General features: G+C 37.7%; 1 protein-coding gene across 1 annotated transcript in view; it reads right to left on the bottom strand.

Annotated features, from left to right (window-relative positions):
• The window catches only part of ALKBH8 (alkB homolog 8, tRNA methyltransferase), a 73,925-nt gene that overhangs the window by 30,426 nt on the left and 16,948 nt on the right, over positions 1-26,551 (bottom strand). The window contains exons 7-9 of the mRNA XM_068554905.1: positions 26,244-26,314; positions 8,049-8,155; positions 197-348 (exon numbers count right to left, since the gene is read on the bottom strand). Coding sequence (XP_068411006.1) covers positions 197-348; positions 8,049-8,155; positions 26,244-26,314 — 330 coding nt within the window. The remainder of the gene's footprint in view (positions 1-196; positions 349-8,048; positions 8,156-26,243; positions 26,315-26,551) is intronic.

The raw sequence follows: 26,551 nt of genomic DNA, 5'->3' as shown, positions 1-26,551 counted from the left end.
GTCCCTGCCCTCAAGGAATATAAACTTAACCACGGGGGTGGTTAAGAAAAGTATATGTAAGTACAATACAAGTCAGAACACGGGAAATGCCATTAGAGGAGTTAAGACAAAGCTCTTCTCAGGTCTTATGGGACTTTAAAAGATTTTCATAGTAGATTTACTCCATTTTACAGGAGAACCAAAATTATATACTTACTACAATTACAAGGTGTTTGCCTCACTTTCCTAAAGGTAAATGATGTCCGTATTCCCCTCTTGCTTAAAGTTAAGTCTTCAACATCTCCGGTGATAATTCCACTTTTGTGACCCCTGGATGCTTGAACAGTATCAAATTTTCTGGGTGTGATTCTAAAAACAACAGTCAAATTAGTTTATTTAACACTGTATTCAGAAAAATATTTCAGGTCCTTTAAAAATATTAAGCAAATAGAGTAAATCTAGAAGAATTTATTGCAAATATCTATTGGATTCCCTGAATTGCTAAGCATTGTGGAAAAAAAACAAAGAAATAGAAGTCTTTGTCTCTTAGGAAATTATCTCCAGGGTAATCATTTACAGCTAACAAACTATGCAAGGGGGAAAAATAGAACAATAGCAAATGCTTAATTAATACCAATGTCAAGGAAGAAAAAACAAGAAACAGATGGGACAAAGAGGAAACAGATAGTAAATTTAAATCCAATTATCAGTAATGTTAAATGTAAAAGGACTTTAAATCCAATTAAAGAACAGAATTTCAGATTGGATGTTTTTAAAAATCCAACTATATGCTGATTACAAGAGACACACCTTATAAATAAGGACAGAGAATGGTTGAAAAATGATAGAAAAAAAGATGCAACATACAAAAAACAAATATTTTGCATATACCTAGCAAAACCAAAAGAAAAGTGGTATAGCTATACTAATCATACAAAGTAGACTTTAAGGCAATAAGTATTAATAGAGATAAAAAGGAACATTTCATAATGATAACAGGGTCAATCCAACGGAAAAATATTATGTAAAAACCCTATATATTTGTATGCACCTAACTAATAGCACAGCCTCAAAATATATAAAGCAAAAAGTGAAAACAAAATCTAAAAGGAGAAATAGACAAATACATAATTATCACTGGAATTTCTAATATATCTTTCTTAGTAAGTGAAATCTATCTGCAAGTCAAGGACATCAACATCAGAAAACAACAGATAATGAAACAAAAAAGTATATGATTGACATAGATAAAATAAGTAAAACAAAGATTGAAAACTAAAGACAGAAAAGTACAAGTCATTGTAGATTATAAGAAAGTTTAAAGGGAATCTTGGAAGTAAGATCAAATTTTTGAATGGGGAAAAAGGAATCATTTAGTAAGAAAATATGGCCTTTTCAAATTAAATTTATAGAGTGAAATGCACAGATCTTAAGTGTACAGTTCAATAATTTTGACAAATGCACACAACCATGTATCCACCAACCCAATCAAGACAATTACCCAAGGAAATTCCCTCATGCCCTTTTCCAGTCAGTATTTCCCCCCTTCAAAGCAACGACTATTCTGACTTCTATCCATATAGCTCTGCCTGTTCTTGAATTTCATATATAGTTGGCACTATTTTGTATCTGGCTTTGTCCATTGAACATAATTTTGGGATTTAGCCATGTTGTTGTGTGTTTCATCAGTTCACTGTTTTTCTTTAATCACTGAGTAAAATTTCATTATATGAACATGCCATTATTTATCCAAAATCTCCTGTTTATTGATATTTGGCATTCTTAGTTTGGGACTATTACAAATAAAGTGTATACACATCTTTTTCAGATATATACTTTTATTACTCTTGGGAAAATACCTAAGAGTGAAATTGGTGGGTCATAGTGTAAGAAACTACCAGTTTTCCAAGATGGTTGCACATAATTTTACACTCCCACCAGCAACATATGAGAGTTTCAGGGTGCTTGACATTCTCACCAACACTTGGTATTGTCTAAGTTTTAAATGTTAGTCATTTTAGCAAGTAGCAAGTGATATGAAATTTCAGTTATAATTTGTATTTCTCTGATGACTAATGATATTGTGTATCTTTTCATGTGTTTTTTAGCCATTCATAGATCCTTCTGGTAAAGGATCTGTTCAAATCTTATACCCAGTCTTTTGTTAGATATATGTATTGTGGATATTTTTCCCCCATGTATAGCCTGACTTTTCATTTTCTTAATGCTGTCTTCTGATAAGCAGAAGTTTTAAATTTTGATGCAGTTATTTTGTCTTCTTTTTCTTTTACAGTGTTCTGAAACCTTTCTAAAAAAAACTGCCTACCCCAGAGCTGCAAAAGTATCCAGGTCAGCAGCCTGGTGGGAAGGTGAGAGTGTCCCAGGCTGCCCTGTGTTTAAAAAAACAAAACAAAACAAAAATAAAAATAAACTTATAGATACAGAAAACAGATTGGTGGTTGTGGGGTGGGTGGGGTGGGGTGAAGTCGGGTGGGGGAATGTGTGTGAAATGGTAAATGTGGTCAAAAGGTATAAACTTCCCGTAATAAAGTAAATAAGTCTGGGTGTTGTAATGGTGTCTATAGTTAATAATACTGTATTGCATATTTGATAGTTGCTAAGAGAGTATATCATAAAAGTTCCCAATAAAAGAAAAAAAAATTTGTAACTGTGTGGTGATGGATGTTAACTAGACTTATTGTGTTGACCGTTTTGCAATATATACATAGAGAGAATCAGTATGCTGTACATCTGAAACTAATACAATGTTATATACAAATAAAATCTCAATTAAAAAATCAGAATTTCCAGGCTGACAGCTTCTGAAACTGTTTACTTTTGAAACTAATTAATTCAGAGTATTGGAAAAGAAGTATTTTACAGGTTGTAACCGAGCAGGACCTTATGTGGCCTTCCCCAGACAGATCCCTCCCCCATATCCTCTGCTTTTAGCTCCTCTCTGAAGTACCTAGATAATAGTATCTGATGCACATTTCCTGAATCGTTTTACAGATGCTAAAATCCCTACTAAATGAAAGAAATTAACTACTTGATGACCATGAGCACCCATGACCTACTGGCACCTAAGGATTGATAATATTAACCCCTGTGACACCACCCTGTTACTTCAACATCAACCAATCAGAGAACTGTGCACAGGCTGATCACATACCCTGGGATGCCCCTCCCTCACCTTGCCTTTAAAAATACTTTGCTGAAACCCATTGAGGAGTTTGGGCTTTTTGAGCACTAGCTGTCCGGACTCCGTGTACAGTGCCCAACGATAAATTCTGCACTTTCCTTCACCACAACCTGATGTCAGTAGACTGGCTTTTACTGCGTGTGGGCAAGTGAACCCAAGTTTGTTTTGGTAACAAGGTCTTGATACTATTTTAAAAAGGATTTTATTTCTTTCCCCCAAAATTATTTTTTGATTATTGACCCTGTATGCCACAACCCTGTATGCTATATTCAGTTATTAATTCTAGTACTTTGTAGATTTCCTAGGATTTTCTACATCTACAATCATAAAGAGTTTTACTTCTTCCTCTCAAATACATATGATTTTCACTTCTTTCTCTTGGATTATTATACTAAGACATCCAATACAATATTAAATAGAAGTGATGAGAGCAGAAATCCCTGCCTTGTTCAATATTTTAGGAAAAAGCATTCAATATTTTATCATTAAGTATGATGTTGCCTGTGGGTTTTTCATTGATGCCCTTTATCAGACTGAAGAAGTTTCCTTCTTATCCTAGTTTGCCAAGTTTTTATCATGAGTGGATGCTGAATTCTGTCAAATACATTTTCTGCATCAATCAAGATGACATGATTATATATATTTTCTCTTTTGTTCTTTTAATGTTCGGTTTCCAAATGTTAAACCTATCTTGCAATCCTGGGACAAATTCCACTTAGTCTTGATGTGTTTTCTTTTTTATATATTGCAGGATTGGATTTTCTAACATTTTGTCAAGGACTTTTATCATCTCTGAGAGATACTGGTCTGTAATTTTCTTTTGTTGTAATGTCCTTAATAAATTTTGGTGTCAGGGTAATGCCAGTCTCATAAAACGAGTCGTGAGAATGGCTCTTTTAAAAGAGCTCATGCTAAAAGCAATTTTTTAGAAGTAAAAGCAAGGGAAAAATGCCTGAAATTATATGAATGTTACTCTAATAGCTGAAAATGATTAAAACTATGGTGTTGAACAAAGTCAAGATTTATTTTAGAACAATGAATATCTTGAAACTCTTATTAGCAATTCTTTCCTGGGTACTAAGTAGTTCTCTATAACGGCTCTCTGAAGTCAATTACTTCACTTGCCTTGAGTTAAATCTTAGGCAAAGGTCAAGCAGTACTTACTGCTTTGGGTACCAATCTCAGATTTTTAGGAAGAGGTAATCCATATGTTAAAAATAATTAATTCTTTACATATCTCTGAACATCTTTTTTTCCCCCGTACTTAAATTATAATCTAGTTGGGAAAATATTAAATAAAAAGATAAAAACATTTTTATAGATTTAAATAACAGTTCAATACAATAGAAAGACATCACAAGCCAGTAGGAGACAATACAGTCTTTAGGAGTTAAGAGAGAAATTATTTCAGGCTACTGCAGTCAGAAAAAGCTTTATACGTTATAAAGGAAATAAAAGTTGAGCTACATGTTAAAAACAAGTGAATGGAAAGGAAAAGGAAATTTATGGCATTAAGAGTTGACAAAAGTCTGAAGGCTACAAGGCACTGTATAAATTCAGATGAAAGCGAGCAAACAAGTTTAGCTATAACGGTATGGTTAAGAGCACAGATCCTGAAGCCAGACTCCCTGGCTTTCTGATCTCGTGTCTGCCCTTTAATGGTTTTGTAACTTTGTACAAGTTATGTTCCAATCTCCTTTAAAAATGGGGACAAAACCATGAAAAAAACTTTCCACTGTGACAATATGAGTTAAATGAGTTAATATATGTAAAGCTTTTAGACAATACCTGGCACAAAGAAAATGCTCCAAAAATAATTTAAAAGGAGAGCTCACACAAACTCGTGAACTAATGCAACCCAAGGCTAGTCAACTAACATAAATGAGTGAAGCAGGTAGATTTGATTAGAAATATATTGTTTGCCATTAAACACATAGGAATTGTCTTCATTTAAAAAAACAAAGTGTTCTCTTCCATTTTTCTTAAAACACACATTCCTGCTCATTCTACCTTTTACCCCACTTTTAAAACAGACATGAGTTTAAGAAATATTTAATTTTCATTTAACTCTGTTATAAGATAAAAACAACAGTATAAGCACAGTAATAAATGACAACTGATACTCAGCCATAGTTCAGGGAGTCATACAAAGTGGCAGGAACGCTAGAGAATCTGAAAATGTAGGTCTCACCTATAGAAGTCCATTGATAGTCTCAGCTACTGCTGCCAAAAGATACTGTGGTTTCAGATCTTCTCAATTTTCAAAAGAAGCTGAAAATTCAGATTCTTGTGTAAAAGCTCCTAATTTTCACGTGTAACCAATTTTTTAAAATGCCACAACGTTGACCACTACCACACCAGTCAAACAGCCTGACTGCTATATTTGACCCATGTGTTGCCAGTTTGCCATCTTTGATTTAGGGCATGCTGGCTAGAATAGTAAACTATACATCAAATTAAAAGTATTTGGAATTGGCTGTGTTAATCAACCTTCTTCAGTAGTGCTTTCTAGTGCTTTATTAGCACAGAGATCAAAATATTTTTAATCAAAGTTTATTTCTATAGTTTATATGTATTTTTAAGTGCACTAAATGTGCTTTTTCAATTTATCTTCCCTTCCACCCAGATTCCAAGGAACCCGTCAATAGTTGATATACCATTTGTTTGGTCAGTCTCTCTCTGTTGCTACTTCTGTGTGTCTTCCCTTCCCTTCCCTCCCTCCTTCTCTCTCTCTTCTTAACACACACACACACACAAATCACATTACAGATAATGGGTATCAGTGGAAGCCTTTAAAAATAATACTGAAGGTTCTTTTTCCCCTGAAATTATTATAGAAAATTTTTATTCTAGAGAAAGGTTTAAAAATAAATATTAACCTGCAAGTCAACCTTCCAGAGATCCTACTCTTAACATTTAACAAGAAAATAATCTGATCAAGATGATGTTTAGGAGAATTAATCTATACTATTACCCAGAACAAATTAAAATATTTTCATAATATAGGCCCATAGAAAGTAATTTCTTATTTTGTATTTGTTGTAGTGCTATTACTCTTAAGTTTAAATGGTACCAATAGTAAAAATCCTTGAACCTAAAACAAAAGAAAATGTGAATATTCTCAAAATTACAGGAATACTTTAAACACCACAGGATCACATCACCATTTTCAATTACTGAGAAGTTAAAAATATTTTAAATGGCTGTGAAAAAGAAATCAGGCAAATTTAATCCTTAGTGCACAAAATCAGGCCATCTGTTTTTATGGCTCATTTAGGACAGGTTACAAATTCATTTACATGTTCACTTCCTTGAATTTTTATAAAAATGCATCAGCTAAAATCTCCAACCAGGGCAGTATTAATAAGTACAGAGCTCAGAAGTATTTTAAGTGACAACATATGTAAATTTTAGCAGTGTGATGCTTCCACCTCAAAAGGCTAAGGATTTATTCCTGCCAAAAGTGAATAAGCCATTTCTTTCAGATTAGATTCAATCAAACAAACTCAAATTGAGGGTCATTCTGTAAAACAACTGGCCTTCTTAAAAGCATAAACATCATGAAAGACAAAGAAAAGTTGAGGAATTGTTTCAAATTACAGAAGACTAACGAGAATTGACAACTAAGTGTAATGCAGGTTAATGGGCCACATCCTAGATCAGAGGGAAAACTTACCAAGAGGTACTGACAGATTCTCTCCATGACCAAACTTTAGTCGGGTTCCTCTGAGCCCAAATAGGCCCTATCCTTGGGTATGTTCTAGATCTAGCCCCATTTTAGCAAGAATCCTGCTAAGTCAGTTTAGCCCAAATCCCCCACCCTCGATATCTGATCATCCTTGATATCTGACCAAATTCCTTACCCGCATGTTTCCCCCAGGTGATGTCTGATCATCCTGGCCTGCCTTCAGCAAGAATCCTATGGTTGGTTTAGCCAGAATTCCCCCTTACCATTGATGTTTCCTCTTAGTAGTTTTCTATCCACCCACACTGCCCCATTCCCAACCCCAGGCTCCTTGCCTATAAAACTCCATTTCTCCTTTTTGTATTGAAATTGAGCCCACTCCTATACTGAGGTCTCTTTTCCCCTGCTGCAATAGTTCCTGAGTAAAATCTGGTTTTGCTGCTTTAACTACTGTCAGGGTCTGGTTTTTCTTTGACAGTACTATAAAGTACAACTAGCATAATTTCACGATGGATTGTATAAGAGTATGATAAGAGTATTTTACAATGTTGAATTTCCTGAATTTGAGGCTTACACTGCAGTTTCATAAAACAGGGCCTGGCAAACTTTTTCTGTAACAGGGCCAGATAGTAAATATTTTAGGCACAGAGGGCCACATACAGTCTCTACCACATATTCTTTTTTGTTTTTGTTCTTTACAACCCCTTAAAAATGTAAAACCATTTTTAGCTCAAGAGTTTTGTAAAAATAAGGGCTGAATTTGACTCACAAGCCATTGTTTGCCAGCCCCTGATACAGACAATGTCCTTGCTCTTTAAAAATATGCAATGAAGCATGTAAGGGTAAAGAGTCATGATGGCTGCAACTTACTCTCAAACGATTCAGCAAAAATAATAATAATGATAACATGTGAGAGAGAAAACGCACAGCAAAATATTCACAATTGGTAAATCTATATGAAAGGTGAAGGGAATTCACCATACTATGCTTACAACTTTTCTTTAAATTTGAATTTTTTCCAAAATAAAAAGTTTTAAAAAAGCCATAGATGTCCCTGGGGTTTTAAACCCAGAAGCCTCAATGTGCAAGCCTGGAGCATGGTTCTGGTGGCTCAGGAAGAAAAGAATGAGAACTCCCACAAAGCAAAAGGTATCCTGTCATCAAGGTCATTTCAGTACATACCCATGGGTCCAAAGGTATCTAGATTCTCCTGTCATCACCAGCAAACTCCTACAAGGCAGCATAATGGGCACTGTGACACCACCTGGGTGCTTAAAATCCATGACAATCTTGAATTAAAGACAAAAGCATAAAGATCAATCCAAAATGTCATGTACTCCAAGAATAAGAACGATTCATTGATTCTGGCTATCTTTCTAGGCTAATAAGAGATTAAAACATGGTAATGCTTATAGGATGGCATAGCACAGAGGTTCTCAAACTTTAGTGTACATAAGAATCAACTGAATGACTAAAAAATATATTTAATCCACAGAGAGACTCAGTAGGTGTATCATGAGGCTCAGGAATCTGCATTTCTAACAGTCACCTAAGGAAATTTTGATGCGGATGGTCTGAGGAGCATACATATACTATGCAAAACACTAGGGTAGTGGTCAAACACAAGGACTTAGGAGCCGATACATTCATATCCTGGCTTTTTCATTTACTGGCCATTTGACTCAGGACAAGTCATTTAACCCTTCTGTGTCCAGTTTCTTCAGCTCTTACAGGATTGTTAAATGGATATAAATTACAGTATCTGGCACATCATAAATACAAAAAACACTTATTATTCATAGAAATATTAATAATTCATAATATAAGGGAAAGTAACTATTAGATGCAGATTCTCATATAATCCATTTTGCCTTTAAAGTCATGCAACATTTTGGATTTTAGAGACTGATTTACAAGAGATAAACAAAGAACACAGGAGGATTTTCAGCAATTCTTCCTAAATTATGATCAAATATTATAAATAGCAACATATAAAGGTACAACAGCCAAGAAAATGTTTTTGTGCTCAGGAACCCAAACACTGATGACTTCAGTCTAAACATAGCAGCAGCTAACAAATGTGAATTTAAAAAAGGCGTGTGACAGGGCTAAAAAATATTTAAATGAACAAATCAATCCATCTGAAAAATAAATATGACAACCAAATATCAGTTGGATGAACATAATTTAGCATAGTACCTTCACTAAAGGTAAACTTAGCACAGTACCTGGCACCAAAGAAAGCATTCAGTAACTGTTACCTACTATTATTAATAATAATATTGGATCAAGTTAGATAATACACATGAAAATTCTTTGTAAACTATACAAAATTATACAGATCTAAGCTGGTTTTTTCCCCTTCTCATCTGCCATTCCAATCTAAGTATGGAAAATAAAGATGACAGAATTTAATTTTCCAAACAATTATCTGTTCCAAATGATGACATATAATTTCAAATAGTCATACTCCAAAAGCATTCTATTTTATAAACACTGTAGATAAATTCTGAAGTTCTGGGCGTGAAACTTCCCTGAAACGTATAAATAAAAGAAGATGGACTGACAGACAGACAGAGGGTAGTTAGATGAATAGATATTTAATAAGGCAAGTATATTAAAATGTTAACTGTAGCATCAGGTGGTGAGTATATAGGGATTTACTGTATAATACTGTCAACTTTACGGTATGAAAATTTTCATAATAAAATGTTGGGAAAAGGGGAGAAAACCCCACTGTGGCCCATTTTTAAGCCATTATATATAGGCTTCAATTTTCTGAATAGACACTAAGGTCCACACATAAGAAAAAATAATAGCGTATTTATTAATTACATTATTAGAGATGATCAGTTGTGGCTTAAAGGAATGAAAACTGTCTGGGTGAAAACTCTTGATGGGAAAATATTCTGAGAGACTAGACTATAACTCATTCATTAGACAAATATTTATTAATCACTGTGTGAGGCATCAAAGACTCCAATGGTGAATAAGAGACATATTCTCTGCCCACCTAGAGATTACAGTTTCTGGCTAATTAATATTCCACATGTTTTAAAAATACAAAATACATATATATTTGTGAAATTCAAACACATCCTCTCCTATCAACAGAGTAATGATTTTAAAATAGGGAAATCTCAGTTTAAACAAATGATTAGAACTGACAAGACAAATACAAACATGACACTAATTAATGTGGAAACATTTTGCTGAAATATAAAAGCCAAGTTTCAAGGAAGAAAAATACACTACCAAATAATCCAAATGTTATGGGAATTATGTTAAAAAATGTACAGAATACTTATTAATGATTATTATTGATGATCATTATTGATTTACTAGAGAAGCTCACAGAACTCAGGAAGACAGTTTACTTACTGTTTATTAGTTTATTATAAAAGGATATGATAAAGCATACAGATGAACATCAGATGCAAGAGATGTATAGGACAAGGTAAGGAGTACAGAACACCCATGCCCTCTCTGGGCACACCACTCTCCCAGCACCTCCACGCGTTCATCAACCTGGAATCTCTCTATACTACTGGGATTTTTATGGAGGCTTCCTCATGTAGGCATGATTAATTATTAACTCCATTTCTAGACTCTCTCCCCTCTCTGGGGAGTTTTTGTGAATTTAAGGAAATGACTCTTATTTATAAAATTAAATGTACATTTTCTATGAAAATCAAATTTTCCTTAAAATATTCCATCATAAAAATAAAGTATTATCAATATCATCACAGTATCTGTATCTGAAATATAATGCTTGTGGGACTTCCCTGGTGGCCCAATGGTTAAGAATCCGCCCGCCAACGCAGGGGCCATGGGTTCGATCCCTGGTCCAGGAAGATCCCACATGCCGCAGAGCAGTGGCCTGTGCACCACAACTACTGAGCCTGCGCTCTAGAGCCCGCGAGCCACAACTACTGAGCCCACGTGCCACAACTACAGAAGGCCGCGTGCCTACAGCCCATGCTCTGCAACAAGAGAAGCCACTGCAATGAGAAGCCCATGCACCGCAATGAAGAGTAGTCCTCACTCACTGCAACTAGAGAAAGCCTATGCGCAGCAACAAAGATGCAACACAGCCAAAAATAAATAAATAAATAAATAAATAAATATATTTAAAAAATATATAATGCTTGTTAAAGGCCAAAAAAAAAAAAAAAGATTTTTTTTCAAAAATTCACTAAGGATTCACAATAAATAATGCTTGCCAGCAACTGCTGAATCATTCTGCCCTGTGACAGCTTTGCTCCACAGGAGGTTTTTCCAATTATTCTTTTTTGCTTTACCTATATTCTTTATTTTCTGAGATGGCAGAGTCAAAGATCAAGTTCCCAGCAAGCTCATGGTAAGACAAGAGGGAAGGGGGCAGGGGCACAATCATTAAAAGAATGACACAGCCATTGAGGATACAATAAAAACTAATCTGCCTAATTGGTTATAACCAATTAGGCCCAAGATGGCAGAAGATTTGACTTCAGTAGACCTTGAGCCTTATTATAATGCATTAGCTTATTGTAACGCATTAGCATGCTAAATGACACACCCATAGGCACAATGATGGTTCCCAGGCTGACCATAAAAGGCCAAAAAGTGGGCTGTGGCCCAGTTCCTGGAAATCTCCATCCCTTCTCCAAACAGAATATTCCTCCCACTCGTTAGCATATGTAATTACCTAGCCCATAAAAACTAACCACCCCCACAGCCTGGGACCCCGGTCTCACCTTCTGAGACTGACTACATTCTGTCTATGGAATGTGTCTCTCTCTAAACAAACTTTCATTTACTATGGCTCGCCCTAGAATTCTTTCCTACGGGAAGCCAAGAATCCTCACTTGGTAGCCCATCCCAGGAACTCACCCAAGACCTGGGACATGACCATTCTCTCACACCCCCTTCTCCTGCAACAATGGGGTGTGACTGAGGATAATGTTCAGTTCAAAGCAAACAAACAAAAAACCCTAGACATTCTGATCTTATAAAACCTTTAACACAACCAAAATACAACAGAAAAAAAACCCCAGACACAGCTATCACTCAAGTATTTACTCAAGTAAAGATAAGATGCAGGGACTTCCCTGGCGGTCCAGTGGTTAGGACTCTGGGCTCCCAATGCAGGGGGCACAGGTTCAATCCCTGGTCGAGGAACTAAGATCCTACATGCCACATGGCACAGCCAAAAAAAAAAAAAGAAAAGAAAAAAAAGATAAGATGCATAACAGAAAGTACATGAAACAGATCTCCTCCATGTTGGCTAAACAGGAAAATGAAAAAATATATTGCTACTGGGAACACTTCTGAGAAAGAAGACAAACTTAATCCTGATCCTTATTGGTTAAAAATAGGCTGAGACCTTTAACCTTTTGAAACCCTTGAGGGTATATCAACAAGAGACAATAAGAGGTAAAGAATGATGTGTGATTTATACAGAATGATGAAAGCTGAGAGGACAGAAGTGACTATACTTAGCTGGAGAAAATATTTCATACCTGAGAATTTAGCAGACTAGAAAGAAGTCCACCTGTTTCCCATAGCCTGCCAAATCTAAATCTTGCCCTAAATGGACCCACCTGTAACTGAGCAGGACCCTATGGGGGCTTCCTGGGACAGACCCCTCCCCCATATCCTCTGCCTTAGCTCCTCTCTGAAGTACCAAGATAATAGTATCTGACGCATATTTCCTGAGTTTTTTACATGCTAAAACCACCACCAAAGGAAGAAATTAACTACTTAATGATTATGAGCACGCAGCCTCCAAACCGTCTGGCACCTAAGGATTGATCACCATCAATCAATCAGAGAATTGTGCAGAAGCTGATCACATATCCTGGGACACCCCTCCCTCACCTTGCCTTTAAAAAAGCTTTTCTGAAACCCTTCGGAGACTTTAGGGTTTTAGAGCATGAGCCACCCATCCTCCTTGTATTAGCACCTTTACAATAAATGCTGCCCTTTCCCTCACCACAATCCAGTGTCAGTACATTGGCTTTACTGCATGCGGGCAAGCAGACCCAAGTTTGGTTCAGTAACAAAATGAAGTAAGTTTGCTTTTTATTTTAAATAGCAAACAAGTGATTCCACGTACCTCATCATGGCCATGTCTGCCATGTTTGGACACGTGAGAAAGGAGAAAAGGAAAAAGGGAGACAGACACAACTGCAAGGATACAAGACTGAAGCTACAAACTACTTACAAAGGAAGAAATACAACAATATCAAAAATGTCTGTTAACATACATTCCCTGGATTTATAAATATAGAATCCCACCATATCATGAGATAACTAGTCCATTGTGAGGGAGAAGAGGAACCCTGAACATTTTTAGTAAAACAAATATAACTTTTTGTCCCTCTACAAAAGATGATACTCCCAGAAGTATATTTTCCTAAGCTGAAAAGTAGCTGAAAGAGAAGCTTGTGGTATACCATATTTTTCCAAAGCAGAGGAATTAATAGGAATTTTGCCTAGGATGTGTTGGAGACCAACAGCTGCTGTCAGTGACCTTTAAATCTCCTACCTATACTACATAAGTCTGCTTAGTTTCCATCCTTTAAGAAAAGTTAAAATCAAGGACCACAACAAACCAGTTTCCCAACACTAGGAGCCATGAATTCATTTGCTAAATTCTTTGAAAACTGGAATCTCAAGATTACCAAGTCTTGTGAAACTCAAAGGAAGGAGACAATGGCAGTAACAACACACTCTGGAATCAATACACAGGACATAGGACCTCCCATGTGAAAATGACTAAAGAAAGAAAACGAGCTCTGCTCCCTTGTCCTACAGCCAGAAGCAATTTCCTAAAGTACAGGCCTTAATAGTCTTATCAAGAGGGGGAAAAAAATCTCATGCATGAAGTTGAGATGGTACCTTATGGCATATAACAGTGATCTGCAAGTAGTAGATGCAGCAGCTAAATATCACTGGGGCCCAAGGAACTTATTTCTCACTGCTTCTGAGAGATGGTGTAAGAAGCTGAGCATCATTTGATGTTTCTAGTGTGAAAACTTTCCTAGTTGATCAGATACCATGAATACATTTAGGGGACATACCTGGGAACTTGTCTACAGTATTGCCTATGTGAAACAAGCAAAATTAGATCCGATTAAAAGTTTATAAGAAAACACCACAAACAAATCTACTCTAGAGCACAACGTCAGCAAATTCCACCTTTCAAACACAACTCTACCTTACAAAACTAGGTCTCAACAGCTGAATAATAGATTCTGCCCTCTCTTCCTCTTCACCCCCAAATACAGATGATTTTCAATGGTTTTATCTGGCTGAGCTCAAGAAGAATGTAAAATTAAAAGAGAAGGCATCTTTTAGTTTAATGGTCTAAGCACATTGCCAAATGCCATAAAAGAGAGCAAAATATACATTGCATAACAGAAAAATAAGCTTGAAAATGAACAGATGCCCAATTAGAGGCACTTTAGCCATCACTGAATATTCAATAGCTTAAACACTTATGAGATAATATGATCATGCTTATGTGTCTGCACTGAGACCACTTGCTATCAGCTCTCATTTATCACACTGTGGCTTCATTTGTTTGTAGGTACTGTGAAGTGAAATCCACCACCATCCAAAAAAGGACTCTCAAAGCAAGATCAGTCACAAACCACCTCAGTAAAATTAAGTTTTCCTTTGTATGTGATAAGGCTACATAGGTAATGAAACATTTTAGCTTAAATAAAAAATTTGGGGGGCTTCCCTGGTGGCGCAGTGGTTGAGAATCTGCCTGCCAATGCAGGGGACACGGGTTCGAGCCCTGGTCTGGTAGGATCCCACATGTGGCGGAGCGACTAGGCCCGTGAGCCACGGCTGCTGAGCCTGCGCATCTGGAGCCTGCACTCCGCAGCAGGAGAGGCCGCGATGGTGAGAGGCCCACGCACCGCGATGAGGAGTGGCCCCCGCTTGCCGCAACTGGAGAAAGCCCTTGCACAGAAACGAAGATGACCCAACACAGCCAAAAAATAAATAAATAAATAAAGGAGTTCCTTAAAAAAAAAAGATCTTTAAAAAAAAAATTTTTTTTTTGGATTTTATCCTTATTTACTTGTTAGATTCTGTCTAGTAGATTATATTCCACAAATATTTTGGGGTGAATAAATGAATGAATAAATTCATCACAAATAATATATTTGAAAAAATAGGTGGTGTATCTTACATTTTTGGAGAGAAGGCTTCCTAAATTCCATTTATTTATGTCCTGGGCTTTCCTCCTTAAGCAAAATAAATCACCAGATTCATATACACAGATAACCAAAATAAGACAGCTAGCACAACAAGAACAATAGTAGTCATATGTATATCTATTCCTGAGGACCTGGCTATTCCTCATAAGGAAAAACTTACTTACTATAGTACCTACCTCAGGCCTAGCATAGAACAGGTGATTGCTACACAATGAGGTATCACCTCACACCTGTCAGAATGGCTATTATCAAAAAGAAAAGAAATAACAAGTGTTGGCATGGATATGGGAAAAATGCAACCTTGCGTGCTGTTGGTAGGAATGTAAATTGGTTCAGCCACTGAGGAAAACAGTATGAAAGTTCCTCAAAAAATTAAAAATAGAACTACTATATGATCCAACAATTCCACTTCTGGGTATTTATTCAAAGGAATAAACACTAACTTGAAAAGATATGTGCTCCCTCATGTGCATTATTTACAACAGCCAAGACATGGAAGCAACCTAAATGTCCATTAATGGATGAAGAAAATGTGAGATACACACACACACACATACACACACACATTATTCAGCCATAAAAAAGGAGGAAATTTTGCCATTTGTGACAACAGGGATGAACCTAGAGTGTATTATGCTAAGTGAAATAAGTCAGACAAGAAAGACAAACATTGGGTTGGCCAAAAAAGTTCGTTTGGGTTTTTCTGTAAGATGTTATGATCTCACTTGTATGTGGAATCTAAAAAAAACAAAACAAATGAAAAAACATAACAAAACAGAAGCAGACTCAGATACAGAGAACTGGTGGTTCCAATGGGGAGGTGGATGGAAGGATGAGTGAAATAGGTTAGGGAGATTAGGAGGTACAAACTTCCAAACTTACAAAATAAATTAGTCATGGGGATATAATGTATAGCATTACAATATTATTGACTATATTCTGTATTGCAACATATGGTAACTAGGCTTATCATGGTAATCCTCTTCCAATGTATAAAAATATCAAATTACTATCCTGTACACCTGAAACTAATATAATACTGTAAGTCAATTATACTTCAATTTTTTAAAAAAAACTGGAAAAAAAAGTATATGCTTCCAGAGACACCAAATGGAGATAACAATTACAGCAGATTTTCAGTGCAACTAGAGGTAAGTTCTCCCCTCTTCACAAGTTTTAATTAAGAACTATAGAGGGGGGCAGAGTCAAGATGGTGGTGTGGGAAGATGCAGAGTTCGCGTCTCCCCACAACTGGGGCACCTGCCGGACTCTGGTCGGGGAGCCCAACACCCAAGGAGGATGGTAGGATGTGGGGGGACTGAGGCGGGCAGGAGAAGTGGAGGTTGGACAGGACCGGCACCGCTGAGGGGTGGCTGAGAGGGGAGAGGGGTTCCCACGCCTGGAGGGACCCTCAGGGGCTCGGATCAGGGGGGAGTGGGCCCAGCATTTCCCCTACCGCATTGGCTGGGGAAGTCTGCCCGGTTCTCAGGCCAGGTCCTACGCCCTCAGAGGTCCCCTCCAGGCTGGGTTGGTCCTGGGGGAGTAGGAGGGAGGCTGAGAGAGAAGGATAGGCAGGCAGGAGGAGCCCTCAGGACCAGAGGAGCAGGAAAGGAGCAGAGGGCATTTGTCCCTCCCACTTGGGCACAGGGAGCCTGCTGACCTCCCAGGCCAGTCCTCCACCCTCCAAAGCCCCCTCCAGGCCTCATGGGCCCTGGGGGCATACGAGGGAGGCCAGGGAAATCAGCAGAGGCAGGTGGAAATGGACCTCCGGGACTGGAGGAGCAGGAGAGGAGCGGAGGGCGTTTGCCCCACCCACTCAAGCCCAGGAAGCCTGTTGGGGTCCCGGGGGGGGGGTCCCCCACCCTCTGAGACCAGGGGCAGGAGGCACTCCTGAGCCCCTTCTGCTCTGTTGAGCCTAAGCCACACCCCTCACCCCACCACAGCCTTTCCCAGCCCTGTTGGTCCTAAGCATAGGCCCACTCACTGCCCAAACATCACCCCTGCTTAGGCCCCACCCTCCACAGCCAAGGCCGTTCCCACCTTTTTTCTACTGTTTTTTTACCATCCCGCAGAACTTGTGGGATCTTGGTTCATGAGCCGGGGTCGAGCCAAAGCTCCTGTAGTGGGAGCTCTGAGTCCAAACCACTGAACTAACAGAGAACCTCCGACCCCAGGGAATATTCATCAGAGTGAGGTCCCCCGGAGGTCCTCACCTCAGCACCAAGACCCACCTCTATCCAACAGCCTACAAACTGCAGTGTTGGAAGCCACAGGCCAAACAACCAGGAAGACAGGAACACAATCACACTCATTAAAAAAAGGAAAAAAAAAAACAATGAGACAGCAAAAAAATATGTCACAGATGAAGGGGCAAGGTAAAAACCTACAAGACCAAATAAATGAAGAGGAAATAGCCAATCTACCTGAAAAGGAATTCAGAGTAATGATAGTAAACATGATCTAGAATCTCAGAAATAGAATGGAGACACGGATTGAGAAAATACAAGAAATGTTTAACAAAGATCTAGAAGAATTAAAGGACAAAAAAACAAAGATGAACAACATAATAACTGGAATGAAAAATACACTAGACGGAATCAATAACAGAATAACTGAGGTAGAAGAATGAATAAGTAAGCTGGAAGACAAAATGGTGGAAATAACTGCCAAGGAGCAGAATAAAGAAAAAAGAATGAAAAGAATTGAAGACAATCTCGGAGACCTCTGGGACAACACGAAATGCACCAACATTCAACTTATAGGGTCCCAGAAGCAGAAGAGAAAAAGAAAGCATCTGAGAAAATATTTGAAGAGATTATAGTTGAAAACTTCCTTAACATGGGAAAGGAAATAGTCACCTAAGTCCAGGAAGCACAGAGAGTCCATACCGGATAAACCCTAGGAGAAACACACCAAGACACATATTAATCAAACTAACAAAAATTAAATTTAAAGAAAAAATATTAAAAGCAGCAAGGGAAAAACAATAAATAACATGCAAAGGAATCCCAATAAGGTTATCAGCGGATTTTTCAGCATAAACTCTGCAGGCCAGAAGGGAGTGGCAGGAAATACTTAAAGTGATGAAAGAGAAAAACCTAAAACCAAGATTACTCTACTGGCAAGGATCTCATTCAGATTCAATGGAGAAGTCAAAAGCTTTTCAGAAAAGCAAAAGCTAAGAGAATTCAGCACCACCAAACCAGCTTTACAACAAATGCTAAAGAAACTTCTCTAGGCGGGAAACACAAGAAGAAAAAGACCCACAAAAACAAACCCAAAACAATTAAGAAAATGGTAATAGAAACATACATATCAATAACCTTGAATGTAAATAGATTAAAGGCCCCCCCCCCAAAAAGACACAGACTGGCTGAATGGATACAAAAAACAAGACCCATATACACTGTCTACAAGAGACCCACTTCAGACCTAGGGACACATAAAGACTGAAAGTGAAGGGACGGAAAAAGATATTCCATGCAAATGGAAATCAAAAGAAAGCTCGAGTAGCAATACTCGTATCAGATAAAATAGACTATAAAATAAAGACTGTTACAAGAGATAAGGAAGGACACTACATAATGATCAAGAGATTAATCTAAAAAAGAAGATATAACAATTGTAACTGTTTATGCACCCAACATAGGAGAACCTCAATACATAAGGCAAATGCTAACAACCATGAAAGGGGAAATAGTAACACAATAATAGTGGGGGACTTTAACACCCCACTTACACCAATGGACAGATCATCCAAACATAAAATAAATAAGGAAACACAAGCTTTAAATGACACAATATACCAGATAGATTTAACTGATATTTATAGAACATTCCACCCAAAAGTGGCAGAATACACTTTCTTCTCAAGTGCACACGGAACATTCTCCAGGATAGATCCCATCTTGGGACACAAATCAAGACTCTGAAAATTTAAGAAAATTGAAATTGTATGCAGCATCTTTTCTGGCCACAACGTTATGAGATTAGAAATCAATTACAGGAAAAAAAACTGTAAAAAACATAAATACATGGAGGCTAAACAGTGCACTACTAAATAACCAAGAGATCATTGAAGAAGTCAAAGAAGAAATAAAAAAATACATAGAAACAAATGACAACGAAAACACAACGACCCAAAACCTGTGGGACACAGCAAAATCAGTTCTAAGAAGGAAGTTTATAGCAATTCAATCTCACCTCAAGAAACAAGAAAAATCTCAAATAAACAATCTAACCCTACACCTAAAGCAACTAGAGAAAGAACAAAGAAAACCCAAAGTCAGTAGAAGGAAAGAAATCATAAAGATCAGAGCAGAAATAAATGAAATAGAAATGAAGAAAACAATAGCAAAGATCAATAAAACTAAAAGCTGGTTCTTTGAGAAGATAAACAACATTGATAAGGCCAGACTCATCAAGAAAAAAAGGGAGAGGACGCAAATCAATAAAATTAGAAATGAAAAAGGATAAATCACATTTGACACCACAGAAATACAAAGGATTATAAGAGACTACTACAAACAACTATATGCCAATAAAATGGACAACCACGAAGAAATGGACAAATTCTTGGAAAGGTACAATTTTCCAAGACTGAACCAGGAAGAATTAGAAAATATAAACAGACCTATCACAAGTAATGATATTGAAACCATAATTTAAAATTTTCCAACAAACAGAAGTCCAAGACCAGATGGCTCCAAAGGCGAATTCCATCTAACATTTAGAGAAGAGCTAACACCCATCCTTCTCAAACTCTTCCAAAAAATTGCAGAGGGAGGAACACTCCCAAATTCATTATACGAAGCCACCATCACCCTGATATGAAAACCAGAAAAAGATATCACAAAAAAAGAAAATTATAGACCAATATCACTGATGAACATAGATGCAAAAATCCTGAACAAAATACTAGCAAACAGAATCCAACAACATATTAAAACGATCATACACCATGATCAAGTAGGATTTATCCCATGGATGCAAGGATTCTTCAATATACACAAATCAATCAATGTGATACACCATATTAACAAATTAAGGAATAAAAACCATATGATCATCTCAATAGATGCAGAAAAGCTTTTGACAAAATTCAACACCCATTTATGATAAAAACTCTCCAGAAAATGGGCATAGAGGGAACCTACCTCAACATAATAAAGGCCATATATGACCAACCCACAGCAAACAGCATAAGCAATGGTGAAAAACTGAAAGCATTTCCACTAAGATCAGCAACAAGACAAGGATGTCCACTCTCATCACTCTTATTCAACATAGTTTTGGAAGTCCTAGCCACGGCAATCAGAGAAGCAAGAGAAATAAAAGGAATACAAATTGGAAAAGAAGAAGTAAAACTGTCACTGTTTGCAGATGATATGATACTATACATAGAGAGTCCTAAAGATGCAACCAGAAGACTACTAGAACTAATCAATGAAATTGGTAAGGTTTCAGGATACAAAATTAATGCACAGAAATCTCTGGCGTTCCTATACACTAACAACAAAAAAATCAAAAAGAGAAATTAAGGAAACACTCCCATTTACCATCACAACAAAAAGAATAAAATACCTAGGAATAAACCTACCTAAGGAGACAAAAGACTTACTCAGAAAACTATAACACACTGATGAAAGGAATCAAAGATGACATAAACAGATGGAGAAATACACCATGTTCTTGGAATGGAAGAATCAATATTGTGAAAATGACAATACTACCCAAAGCAATCTACAGATTCAATGCAATCCCTATCAAACTACCACTGGCATTTTTCACAGAACTAGAACAAAAAAATTTTACAATTCATATAGAAATACAAAAGACCCCAAATAGCCAAAGCAATCTTGACAAAGAAAAACGGAGTTGGAGGAATCAAGCTCCCAATTTCAAATTATACTACAAAGCCACAGTAATCAAGACAGTATGGTGCTGGCACAAAAACAGAAATATAGATCAATGGTAAAGGATAGACAGCCCAGAGATAAACCCACGCACATATGGTCACCTAATTCATGACAAAGGAGGCAAGGATATACAATGGAGAAAAGACAGCCTCTTCAATAAGTGGTGCTGGGAAAACTGGACAGCTACATGTAAAAGAATGAAATTAGAACACTCCCCAACACCATACACAAAAATAAACTCAAAATGGATTAAAGACCTAAATGTAAGACCAGACACTATAAAACTCTTAGAGGAAAATATAGGTAGAACACTCTATGACATAAATCACAGCAAGATCTTTTTTGACCCATGTCCTAGAGAAATGTAAATAAAAACAAGAATAAACAAATGGGACCTAATGAAACTTAAAAGCTTTTGCACAGCAAAGGAAACCATAAACAAGATGAAAAGACAACCCTCAGAATGGGAGGAAATATTTGCAAATGAACCAATGGACAAAGGATTAATCTCCAAAATATACAAACAGTACATGGAGCTCAATATCAAAAAAACAAACAATTCAATTAAAAAATGGGTGAAAGACCTAAATAGACATCTCACCAAAGAAGACATACAGATGGCCAAGAGGCACATGAAAAGATGCTCAACATCACAAATTATTAGAGAAATGCAAATCAAGACTACAATGAGGTATCACCTCAGACCAGTCACAATGGCCATTATCAAAAAATCTAGAAACATGGGCTTCCCGGGTGGCGCAGTGGCTGAGAATCTGCCTGCCAATGCAGGGGACACGGGTTCGAGCCCTGGTCTGGGAAGATCCCACATGCCACGGAGCAACTGGGCCCATGAGCCACAATTACTGAGCCTGCGCGTCTGAAGCCTGTGCTCCGCAACAAGAGAGGCTGCGATAGTGAGAGGCCTGAGCACCGCAATGAAGAGTGGCCCCCTCTTGCCACAACTAGAGAAAGCCCTTGCACAGAAACGAAGACACAACACAGCCATAAATAAATTAATTAATTAATTTTAAAAAAAATCTAGAAACAATAAATGGTGGAAAGGGTGTGGTGAAAAGTGAAGCCTCCTCCACTGTTGGTGGGAATGCAAACTGATACAACCACTATGGAGAACAGTATGGAGGTTCCTTAAAAAACTAAAAATAGAACTATCCTATGACCCAGCAATCCCAATACTGGGCATATACCCTGAGAAAACCATAAGTCAAAAAGAGACATGCACCACAATGTTCATTGCAGCACTATTTACAATAGCCAGGACATGTAACCAACCTAAATGTCCATTGACAGATGAATGGATAAAGAACATGTGGCACATATATACAATGGAATATTACTCAGCCATAAAAAGAAATGAAATTGAGTTATTTGTAGTGAGGTGGATGGACCTAGAGTCTGTCATACAGAGTGAAGCAAGTCAGAAAGAGAAAAACAAATACCGTATGATAACACATATATGTGGAATCTAAAGGGAAAAAAAATGGTACTGATGAACCTAGTGGCAAGGCAGGAATAAATACGTAGACATAGAGAATGGACTTGAGGACATGGGGGAGGGGAGGGGGAAGCTGGGGCGAAGTGAGAGTAGCATCGACATGTATACACTACCAAATGTAAATAGCTAGTGGGAAGCAGTAGCATAGCACAGGGAGATCAGGTAGGTGCTTTGCAATGACCCAGAGATGTGAGATAGGGAGGGTGGGAGGGAGGCTCAAGAGGGAAGGGATATGGGGATATATGTATGCATATGGTTGACTCACTTTGTTGTACAACAGAAACTAACACAGTATTGTGAAGCAATTATACCCCAATAAAGATCTATTAAAAAAATAAAAACTATATACTGGGACTTCCCTGGTGGTCCAGTGGTTAAGACATCACCTTCCAGTGCAGGAGGTGTGGGTTCGATCCCTGGTCCTGGGGAGCTAAGATCCCACATGCCTCGTGGCCAAAAAACGAAAACATAAAACAGAAGCAATATTGTAACAAATTCAATAAAGACTTTAAAAATGGTCCACATCAGAAAAAAACAACTATATAATGAACTTTTAGGGTGTTGGAGGAACACTTAGGCCCCATTTTTTATATTTCCCTAGGAATGGAGAGAATCTCTATAGGAGTGAAAGTAATAAGAAGAACAAACCTCGCTTTTCTCCATTCCTTCACTTCCAACTCCCCAGGAGAGAAGGCATACCTCAGCTGATTGGTTTGCCTGGAGCCAAACCTGCTTGGGTGAGCCCTTTCCTCTCTCTTTCTCAAATCCCGCTGGTTTGCAGAATTTAATTTATGCTTCCTCATGTCCTCTGTTATAGGGGCAGCCTCTGCCTCTATAGGAAAAGTCTCCAGTTGTACTAGTGTAAAGGACAGTATGTCTAATTCATAGGTGAATTATTAATAAGTCCACTTGGCTACAGATCCAAAGCCATGATCTTCCATGTTTTCTCAGTAGTTAAGTTGACAATCTGATATTCATTTATCTTTCATTTCATTTCTCAATTGGTTACACAGGAGGAAAAAACAAAGATGTTCTTTACTGGTCCCCTAAAGCTACAAGCCAGGATAAGAGGTAAAATTAAAATAAACCAGACAGAGAAGAGCTCTTTTCCCTTCCTGTCCTCATTATTTTTGAAAGCACTTAATAAGAATCCACACATGTAGTTGATAAGATGGTTCTGTCTTATCAAATACACTAGCTCTGTAGTCACAGTATCGACATAATCACACAAGCTCAGCAAAAGTTAAAAAGCCAAAGCACTATAGCTAGTGATGGGAACTAAGCAAATGCAAAAAAATACTAGTAAACAGTACTTGCATCCAGGAACAAGATCAGATTTTGAAACAACCTCATATTTTAAAGATTCTTGTAGATTTGAAATTCTGATTTCTCTTTTTTTTTAATTGGAGTATAATTGCTTTACAATGTTGTGTTAGTTTCTGTTGTACAATGCAGTGAATCAGCTATATGTATATCTCCTCCCTCTTTTTTTTAAATAAATTTATTTATTTATTTTATTTTTGGCTGCATTGGGTCTTCGTTGCTGCGCACGGCCTTTCTCTAGTTGTGGCGAATGAGGGCTACTCCTCGTTGCGGTACACGGGCTTCTCATTGCAGTGGTTTCTCTTGTTGCGGAGCATGGGCTCTAGGCGTGCAGGATTCAGGAGTTGTAGCACGCAGGCTCAGTAGTTGTGGCGCACGGGCCCCGCTGCTCCGTAGCATGTGGGATCTTCCCGGACCAGGGCTCGAACCCATGTCCCCTGCATTGGCAGGCAGACTGTCAACCACTGAGCCATCAGGGAAGTCCTCTCCTCCCTCTTGGACCTCCCTCCCACCACCCCCATCCCACCCATCTAGGTCGTCACAGAATACCGAGCTGAGCTCCTTGAACTATACAGCAGGTTCCCACTAGCTATCTATTTTACACATGGTAGTGTATTTATGTCAAACCTAATCTCCCAATTCTTCCCATGTTCCCCTCCCCCCGCATGAACACATGTCCGTTCTCTATGTCTACATCTCTATTCCTGCCCTGCAAATAGGTTCATCTGCACCATTTTTCTAGATTCTACATATATGCGTTAATATACGATATTTGTTTTCCTCTTTCTGGCTTACTTCACTCTGTATGACAGACTCTAGGTCCATCCACATCTCTGCAAATTACCCAATTTCATTCCTTTTTATGGCTGAATAATATTCCATTGTACATATGTACCACATCTTGAAATGTCATTGGATATTTTGGTTGTTTCTATGTCCTAGCTACTGTAAACAGTGCTGCAATGAACATTGGGGTACATGTGTCCTTTTCAATTATGGTTTTCTCAGGGTATATGCCCAGTAGTGGGATTGCTGGATCATATGATAGTTCTATTTTTAGTTTTTTAAGGAACCTCCATACTGGTCTCCACAGTGGCTGTATCAGTTTACATTCCCAGCAACAGTGCAGAAGGGTTCCCTTTTCTCCACACCCTCTCCAGCATTTATTGCTTGTAGATTTTTTGATGATGGCCATTCTGACCAATGTGAGGTGATACCTCATTGTAGTTTTGACTTGCATTTCTCTAATAATTACAGATGTTGAGCATCTTTTCAAGTGCCTCTAGGCCATCTGTATGTCTTCTTTGGTGAAATGTCTATTTAGGTCTTCTGCCCATTTTTTAATTGGGTTGTTTTTTTTTTGATATTGAGCTGCATGAGCTGTTTGTATATTTTGGAGATTAAGCCTTTGTCCGTTGTTTCATTTGCAAATATTTCCTCCCATTCTGAGGTTGTCTTTTCATCTTGTTTATGGTTTCCTTTGCTGTTCAAAAGCTTTTAAGTTGATTTCTATCTAAAATTCTATCTGCAGTTTGCAAGGACTGCTTTAAATCACACTTTTGATAGTTTCTTTAGCAGTTCAAATAAAGTACAACTATTAAAAACAAGTCAGTGGGGCTTCCCTGGTGGCGCAGTGGTTGAGAATCTGCCTGCCAATGCAAGGGACACGGGTTGGAGCCCTGGTCTGGGAAGATCCCACATGCCGCGGAGCAACTAGGCCCGTGAGTCACAACTACTGAGCCTGCGCGTCTGGAGCTTGTGCTCCGCAACAAGAGAGGCCGTGACAGTGAGAGGCCCGCGCACCACGATGAAGAGTGGCCCCCGCTCGCCGCAACTAGAGAAGGTCCTCGCGCAGAAATGAAGACCCAACACAGCCAAAAGTAAATTAATTAATTAATTAATTTTAAAAAACCCAAGTCAATGAATAAACATGAACCTCTTATTCTTCATTTGTAAAGATAAGGACATTACCCTCTACTGCTCAAAGTTGTTGAAGGGACTGAATCATATACTATACGTGAAAAAGTTTATCACAATTCCAGACACATTTTACTTTTATCTATAGCCTGCAGCTACTATCTTTAGCCACTAGATGGCAATGCTGCTACAGTAAATTATTGCAAAATGGAAGTCTGGATTTTATTTAACTTCTAAAAGTAAAATGTGTAAAAATTAACTTACAGGACTTTTCCTGGCATCTGATGAACTGATAGATAAAACTTTGGACACCTAAAAGAAGAGACTGTGATAATTTCACACTCTGTAAGAAATGAAACTGCTAATGGTGCCTTTACATTTCATTTTTAAATCTTAATTCAATTGGATTAAGAAACGTGAGAAATCCTACGAAAAGGGCATTGTATAAGGTAAGGCATTTGCTGATAGCTAATAAAAATGTTTGAATATTTACCTCTGCCCCCAAACTGAGAGAAACGATCTCATCCTCAAACGCAGAATGCGTGTCAACATGAGCAGGAATTCCTGAGATGGCAGATAGGATAACAGGTCACTTCATTTTTCCTTTTAGTAGATTTAAGACAACTCTAAATATAGCCTCACAGTATTACAGTGAAAACATCATTTGATAAACAGGAATGTACTGTAATTTTAGTTAAAAGGAAACATTTAAGGTGAATGTGAATAAAATTAAACTAAGTCTAAACTAAAAGTATAACTTCATGTTAAAGCACTATAGTGACCTGACTGTAAAATCAAGAT

The sequence above is a fragment of the Eschrichtius robustus genome, chromosome 11 (genome assembly GCF_028021215.1).
Source record: "Eschrichtius robustus isolate mEscRob2 chromosome 11, mEscRob2.pri, whole genome shotgun sequence".
Classification (NCBI taxonomy): Eukaryota; Metazoa; Chordata; class Mammalia; order Artiodactyla; family Eschrichtiidae; genus Eschrichtius; species Eschrichtius robustus.
This window is presented reverse-complemented; position numbering and strand designations above follow the sequence as displayed.